General features: G+C 39.7%; 2 protein-coding genes across 2 annotated transcripts; one reads left to right on the forward strand and one right to left on the reverse strand.

Annotated features, from left to right (window-relative positions):
• Window positions 1-2748: 2748 nt before the first annotated feature.
• LOC101298186 (60S ribosomal protein L6-like) lies at window positions 2749-4709 on the forward strand. Its single transcript, XM_004309396.1, has 4 exons — window positions 2749-3070; window positions 3152-3258; window positions 3771-3949; window positions 4388-4709. Exons 1-4 carry the CDS (start codon window positions 2814-2816, stop codon window positions 4541-4543), a joined length of 699 nt encoding a protein of 232 aa, XP_004309444.1. The 5' UTR covers window positions 2749-2813; the 3' UTR covers window positions 4544-4709.
• A 271-nt stretch (window positions 4710-4980) lies between these two features.
• Window positions 4981-7371, reverse strand: LOC101298479 (multiple C2 and transmembrane domain-containing protein 2-like). The gene has a single exon (XM_004309397.1). It carries the CDS (start codon window positions 7369-7371, stop codon window positions 4981-4983), a length of 2391 nt encoding a protein of 796 aa, XP_004309445.1.
• Between the last annotated feature and the right edge of the window lie 1023 nt (window positions 7372-8394).

The following is an 8394-nucleotide window of genomic DNA, read 5'->3' on the forward strand; positions in this document are numbered from 1 at the left end:
TATATATATATATATATATATATATATAATTTTTTTTTTTTTCCCAATTAAATTGTACTACTTACGTTGAGAGAGAAATTTGGGGTTGGGGGCTTGGGGAAGTTTAAGATTGCATGTTGGAGGAAGATGGTGAGTAGATCTAATTAAAGGAAGGAGGTTGAATGAGGCGGTATAGTGAGGATAAAGAGAGGAGAAGAGAGGTGATAAATGATGAATGATAAATTCAAAACTTTAATGGGTCAAATTGTTACAGAAATCCGTGTTAAGTGTATCTACAATTTTCACAAACGTCTATGTATGTCATATACAGACACGGATATGTGTATTGCTCATTAATTTCACACACACATATGTGTATTGCTCATTTCACACAGATACTTGTGTTTAAAACTTTCATTCACAAAAGATTGTCCCGTAATAATTCGTACAACACAAAACCCAACGATTTTTTAATAAGTTGATTTACTAACTTGCACAGATTTATGTGTGAATCAGATATAACACGGTTATCCGTGTGAAAAGATGATAAAGGTTTTGGTCTTTCACACAAAAATCTGTAACTAATGTTATTTCATGTGGATTTTTGTGGGTATTGCTGTTCCATTAACTCTTTTGGACCCAAGCATACTCATTACACACGATCTAAGTTGCACAGACATGAACACAGACACGGCGACACGACACGGCGTGATACGGAAAAACTAAAAAACTGAGTTTCCGACATGACTTGGACACGACAAACAAAATTATATATTTATGTAATTTTTAATAAATAAAAAAGATACTAAAATATAATTATACACAAAATTTCATATAATTATGCAGGAAATAAGGAACACCCATCGATTAATTACTAATCTCAATAATCACTAATCAAAAATTGTAAAAAAAGGCTAGCTGACCTTGGAAAGATTAACATATTGTTACGACTTTTTTCAGAGGAGAGACTATCAGGTAGGGATTAATAGACTTGAATCTCTAATATAACTTACTTGCCCATGGCTGGAGGAAGAGAGTTAGAGGCTATAAGCTGCAATCAAATGGTTAATCGATTAAGAACAGTGAAACAATGATTATTTAGAAATTAGAAGAGATCAAATAGAGAGAGATTAAGGAAAGGAAGACTGACCTTAGCAACCCAGAGAAGCTTGAGGCCGCCGGCAGCTGCATGTCGGCGGAGAGAAGAGATCGAATGGGCAACGTTTTCTTCGTCTGTGTCGTTTCTTGACTTTCCTCTTTTTGTTTGTGTGCGACTGTGAGACCGACATCTACTGCGTCTATTTATTTATTTATTTTTATTTTTTAAGTGAGAAAAGCTGATGTGGCTTGTCGTAAATAGACGTGTCGGGCCGGTCAACATGTCCAAAACGTGTCAGAAAAGTAAACTTTTCCGGACACGTTACATGGCGTGTCAGACACATTTTTTGCCGTGTCGAGCGCGTGTCAGGAGTGTCAAACACTTTGACACTCCACCCATGTGGAGTTTCCGTGCAACATAACGCACGATTATGTGTATATAGTGCCAATCGACATAGATGAGTGGCTTTATAAAATCAGTGAGCGTTAAATTTGTGAGAGATGTATTTTTGCTAGTAGTGTGTATGTCCATGTAGTATAATTATGCATAATGCCAACTTCATTCAGGTCATTGTGCATTGCCGGAACTATCTTTCACTCTTCTAAGTTACATTTTCCACATGGACAACGAAAATGTTCCACTCCATTACCATGTTGAATTGTAAATGTCATAAAATCGAGAATTTCTTGCATATAATCCTTGTGACCCCTTGGTAACTGCATCCAACTCTTGTCCATTTTCAAATTAATTATAAGATAATCAAAATAACCACAAAGTTAGCAACAAACATGTATTCGCTCCTTCTTAACTTTATGCCTCCGGTTAGTGTTCTAATTCCATTCAGGTGTACATGATTTTGTTTCGCAGTTTCCAATTCTTGTGTTTTTGTTTTTGGTATTGGAAAATTTCGACATGCATCTCCTTTTAGTTTCTCAAGTGTATGAATATCTATATCTAATTTGTTTTTTTTATAGTTTTATTAGCTAGTTTTTTTTTTAATCAACGACGATATCCTCAAAGACTTTCTGAGCCTAGAAACTAATCCCCGCCGATGGGTCATGTCCGGACCACCAAGAATAAATTGGGATTTAACTCCAATTAGTGTCATTGAGATTTAAACCTGGGTATGGAGGTTCCACACCAAAGCTTTTACAAACTCGACCACTTGTGGTAGTTTAGTTTTAGTGCTTCTCATTCGTTTTTGAAATTATTTTAAGGTGGAATGTATACCATTGATTCTTTTACTGAGTTCCTGATGGTTTCAGAACAAGTGACTGAATTGAATAATGTACTAAAAAGAAGGTTAGTGATCAAAACAACGTTTTTAAGTGTTAGGTGACCAAATCTACCACAATATGAAGTAAATGCCACACATCTTGAATTGTGTGGGCAATAGAGGTGTTGCATTTTCCCATAAGTATGGTAAATGAGGATATTAGTGAAGAATGAGAGAAAATTGCCACATATATAAGATTTTATAGGATTACAACACCCTTATTACCTAAGAAGAAAGTGATAATTTTCTAATAAGAAAAAGAAAAGGGAAATCCAAAAATCATATCCTCGCCAGCAACAAAAGAATGGCAGCCCAGCCCAGTCCATCTTTACACCGACCGGCCCACGTCTTCACTATAACAAAACCATCTCACTAGGGTTTAAACATCATCCCCATCACACCCTCTTTTCTCTCTTCCTCGCCGTTTCAGAGTCTTCTCGCAGCCGCAGCAGAGTCGCAATGGCACCAAAAGCGAGAGTTGCCAGAAAGACCCGAAACCCAGATCTGATCCGTGGTGTGGGTAAGTACTCGAGGTCCCAGATGTACCACAAGCGTGGTCTCTGGGCCATCAAGGCCAAACATGGCGGTGTCTTCCCACGTCATGACGCCAAGCCGGCGGCTGAGGCTCCGGCGGTGAAACCCCCAAAGTTTTACCCTGCTGAGGACGTCAAGAAGCCTCTGGTGAACAAGCACAAGCCTAAGCCCACCAAGCTCAGGTGCTTACTTTCCCCGATTTTGTTGCTTTTCGAGTTGAAAATGTGTTTGGTTCTGTTTTTGATGTTTGTGTTTGGATGTAGGGCGAGTATTACACCTGGGACTGTGTTGATTATACTGGCTGGAAGGTTTAAGGGGAAGAGAGTTGTTTTCCTTAAGCAGCTTCCTTCTGGGTTGCTTCTTGTTACTGGTGAGCTTCACTTTCTCTGAGGGAAGTATTAATCGAATGTTAAGACTGTTTGATGTGAAGATTATGGCATCCTGTGCACACTGCGATTGTTTGTATTGGGTAGTTGGCTCTTTAAGCTAGTTGTTGTACAGATGCATAAAGATTGTTTTAGGCTAGTTGCGTATAAATTGAAAATGTTTAGAGAGGATTTTATCTTGGGGAACAAGAGAGATGTGGATGCGATGGGAATCATCTCGTGTAATTGTGTTGTTAGAATTGAATCCATCAATCTGCAAAATTATCACCACGTCTTACTTACAGTGTTAGTATGTTAAGCTAATGAATTTCTTCTTGGGACTATGATATGACATATACATAAAATGTGTGAATGGAGTTGTAGTTTTCTTTCGTTATTTGTGTAGACATAGGTCTTCAATTGGTTTAGCCAATGATTTCCTGATTGTTTGAGTTGTCTCCCATTTGGTCTTTAAAATGAGCAAGTGTATGTATGTCTAATATGATTGCCATTGCAGGGCCATTCAAGGTTAATGGTGTTCCTTTGAGACGTGTGAATCAGTCCTATGTGATTGGAACTTCCACTAAGGTTGATATTTCTGGGGTTAATGTGGAAAAGTTTGATGACAAGTATTTTGGAAAGGCTGTGGAAAAGAAGAAGAAGGGAGAAGGAGAGTTTTTTGAGGCAGAGAAAGAGGTTAGTCTTATCGACTCATCATTTATAATTTCCTGACTGAGTTTACAATTATCATGTATATATAATACTATTTGCATGGACTTAAAATTGTAAAATTTATGTGTCATCTTTGTCTTATCGTTCTGTAAATAGTTTGTTTCATAATATATCCTGGCGTGAAATTCTAACAGTAATTTCGTTTGCCGTAATTCTTAGGTTTCTTTGTAATTGTGTCCTTGAGCTATTGACACTTCATATCTGTATAGTATAGTATATACCAATACCAGTTCATTCGGTCTCAATGTAATAGAGACATGATTCTCACCAGATCCAAAAAAGTTAACATGATACCCCATCTGTTTTGCAACAGCCATTTGCTATTGGGAAGTCTTAAATACTCTATCAGTTCCGTTCAAATTTTCTTTTCATTATTAATATTTTCCCAACAACAAATTGCAGGACAAGAAAGAGTTCCCACAAGAAAAGAAAGATGATCAGAAGAGTGTGGATGCTGTGTTGATCAAGTCCATTGAGGCTGCCCCAGACTTGAAGACATACCTAGCTTCAAGATTCTCTCTTAGGTCTGGCATGAAGCCTCATGAGCTTGTCTTTTAGACAGTCATCTTTTTCCGTACTTAGGATACTTGCTCCCGTAGTCCTGCTCTTGTTTTTATTATTTTACTATGATTGTATGTTTGGTTCACATTCAGATCTGAGATTTTGTACTGATCGGCCTTGCCTTTTAAGGGATATTATGATTTTGATTTTCTGATCATCGTTTTGCCTAGTTTTGTTGCTCTCCAGTCTCCATGCCTCTAATTATTACTGAAATATTAGAGTAGTGATAAGTCCGTGCCCATACTTTTGCTGTTGAGAATTTGATTGAACTCAGGCCTGGAAAGTTTAAACATTGCACAACGTAACAGAGCGCTCTTGTTTATTGATTCTTTTTGTTCCAGGAAATCCAATTTCAGAAACATAATGCAAATCTGAAGGTAAATGATACAAGAAATCCACACTGCTCTAGCAGAGCAACTAATTTGATGTATGTCTCAGAGCATGCTGTCAGCACGAGATGGCAATCTTCTGAAGAAATTGCTCATCACTGATGGTAGCTTGCTTCGGAATCTAGGGTGGCGTAGCCAAACTATGCCTGAGATCAGAGCAAGCATCTTGAAGGGTGTCACATAGAGCACTACAGCAATAATAAGGCACAAAAATACGAACAAGCTGCTTGCTCTTGGGTCTCTCCAACTGAGCACTGCCTGGAATCTCTCCCCCTGAGTTGCTATGTCTCCAACCACCGTTTGAATTCTTCCCGCTACACTTCGTAGTCTGTCATACCTCATTCGCACCACATCTTGCGCCTTCGATGTAGGAAAGGTGTCAAACTCTTCATCCATTTCATCTGGGTGAACAGCTTCTGCCCATGAAAGTTTAGTGTCCATACTAGGAGGCACTCTTGGCCGGAAACGGAAATTCCATATTCCGATCAGAAACATGTAAAGGAAGACCGTAGGGAGGATCAATTCCGGGTAGCAGATCAGTAGGAAAAACAGAACATGAACTAGAACTGTAGTGATTGGGTTTTTCCAGTGACGAACTTCGCCAAACCACCTGCTCATGGAGATGAGGCCAGAGAAGAGTGAAACAATTCTGAAAAAGTTGGCTTTGCTTCTTCTCATGCTCCACATGTGGGAATCTACATCAAGCATGTACTCCACCACCTCTTTTCTTAGTGGTGGCTCAGCTCTGCCAAGTCTCACAGCTACAATGTTCATTGCCTGATATCTCAGACTATCTAACTGGTTCACAGTGAATGGATGCAGGTAATGCATTTTGGGAAGCAAGGGATGGCCATAGAGGTAGATTATATTTGCTAATGAGAGACAGGTAAACCTTAATGCCAGTTGCAGTTCCCCCATCTTTTTCAACCCAGATGGGTGAAGAACAAGAAGTGGATAAGAGTTGGTGTAAATCCTATCCATTTCAAGAGTTGATAGCCGGATTCTTACCTTGCCAATTCTTGAGTCATTTTTAGCTCCACCGCCGGATGTTGGTTTCTCATTTCCACCCAGGTGGCAGTTGTCAAAGACTCCTAGTGTGATCACGGTGCAAGGGTCATAGACCTCCCATGTGTATTGCTCATTCCATTTCGGACTGAAGCTTTCAATGATTGTTCTGGTCCTCACCCATTTCTGCCCATACTTGGCTACGCAGTAGGCATCAGTTGTTGCTTTACCATCCTTTGTCTTCATTGGAAGAATCCCTTGAGCACTTAAAATCCCCACTTCAAGAATCCCAATTGGCTGTTTCCATAGCTGCCTAGCAGTAGGCCTCACATCACTTATGTACAAGGTCGATTCATCTAGAACATGGTAAGCACCTTCAAGGCAGACTCTTAGATGGACTCTGGTTGAAAACTTGAGCTCATGCCTTTTGTCTCCCTCCAATGCACCGAAACCAAATCTTTCGAGGGTGAACCAGCGAGAATGAACTGGCCTGTGATCCAAGCGCCTTTCGAACATGGTCAGTGGCAGTCTTATTTTCCCCACTTGTACTTCTTTTGCAGAGCTGACTTTGTTTTCAACTGTAAGTACAAGCAGTTCTTCGAAAGGCTCTGCTGCTACGAAGATCAAGTCTTCATTCCACATCGGATTAGGGGTTTTGGTTGGACATACCTGTGTCTTGAGTGTCTGATTCCCAACATGAGCCTTCACAAAAGCTTGTGGTGGTTGGCTTTTGTCATGTGGTTCTACATCTTGAGCTTCAATTACGTTAACTCTGAGATACCAAAGTTTTGGTGAAACGTAAACTTTGGAACGAATGCTGAAGACTCCTTCTCCATGGACTGAAGCAGCATCTGAGTGCCAAGCTTCTGGGAAGGCTTCATCAGCCTGTGTGCCCATCCATACTGCAAGCATAACCTCTCCTCTAACCTTAGTATCACTTCTCCGGTGTTCTAATCTATACCACTGAGGCGCCAAAGGGCTATCCGGTGGAACTCTAGTTGGCACTTCATTCATGTCAAACACCACTTTCCCTACATAGTCATCTCTTGCTACCATGTCTTTTTCTCTGACATAAACTTCAAGTATGGAAGATTGAATCTTATCTTTTGAGAATGCAAACACCTGCTTCCATTCGGGGTTTGTTTTCTTCTCAAAGTGCTGTGTTTTGCCCTTGTAATTTCCGAGCTTCACTTCTACGTAAGGGTCACAACTTCCTGTTACAGGGTTTGTTGGCAGATCTTTTGCTTTAACAACTCTAACATAGAGATAGAACATCTGCTCAACAAGGTCGTAAGTGCTCGTAGCTCTTTCGTTGCTAATCCACCCTCCTCCACCACGCACTCCTCCATGTGGCCATCTTTCCCCGAGCTGGGGTTTCGTGTCCTTCAGTTTGTAGTCTTCTTGGGGATTAGGGCCAGCTTGTGATTTCATTTCTGCAAGTAAGGATGCTTCTCTTCCGGAAGAAGACCGTTACAATAAGTCTTCTGTAACCTCTTGTACGTGTCTGCTTAGTGGGATTGGCACCAATTGAGTTTCAAACTTTTGAACGATGGGAAGTTCCAGCTCGAAAACGATCAGAGTATTGATGCTAGGTTAAAGTATCTTTCACTGCGGCAGCAGCACTTATACCTGAAAAACACATTTCATACTATCAGTAGGAATCAACATAAATATGCTGCAGAAGATGGACTCATTGCAAATATAGATCTTGAGATTCCTCTCACACCTTTTAACACACAAGACCAACTTCAGTTCTAGTAGACAATCCAATAATCTCTACTTCCTCTCTTACTTATATATGTTTCAAAGCCAAGAATTCTTGTGTTGCAAGTAAATCGCAACCCTGAACCCAGTACTCAAACTTTTTCTGGTTATGTTGGTAGCATTAGGTTGTGAATAAGAGGCACTTGAGCTTTGGCTAGAATGGAGTTCTGGTTCCTAAAGGTTCATGTTCAGTACTCGGAGTATGAGTTCTGCCATCCTAGTTTTGAAAAATCCCCACTGTAATCTAAAGCTACATATGACTTCAATCTTCTCTTTTAGGCTTAACATTTTGGGAATCTATACCACCACTACCAGCTTGAGATTGCCTTTTTGGTCAGTGATATATATTAAAAAGTAGTTTCTTATACTTAATGGCATAAAGAATGAACAAGGTTTGGAGAACAAGTATTTTGAAGGGAAGAGTGATAGTGAAGGTATTTTCTATATGAAAGAAATGGCACTAAAGGAACTGTAAAGAAAAGAAAGGGCTTAATTAGTTGTCAAAATTCCATATTTTTCTGGAAAAAAGAGATAGATGCCCTACTTGTGAGGACAAAGATAGTCTTTTAGACTTGAAAATCATAGCGACTTGGTGCAATTTCACTTTCCCAGATTCTTTCAGCCTGAGTTTGTCAAACTGTACACAAAATGAGCAGCCCAAAGTTGCCCTTTAGTTCGCCTTCCTTGTGT

Source organism: Fragaria vesca, unplaced genomic scaffold (assembly GCF_000184155.1).
Source record: "Fragaria vesca subsp. vesca unplaced genomic scaffold, FraVesHawaii_1.0 scf0512930, whole genome shotgun sequence".
Lineage (NCBI taxonomy): Eukaryota > Viridiplantae > Streptophyta > Magnoliopsida > Rosales > Rosaceae > Fragaria > Fragaria vesca.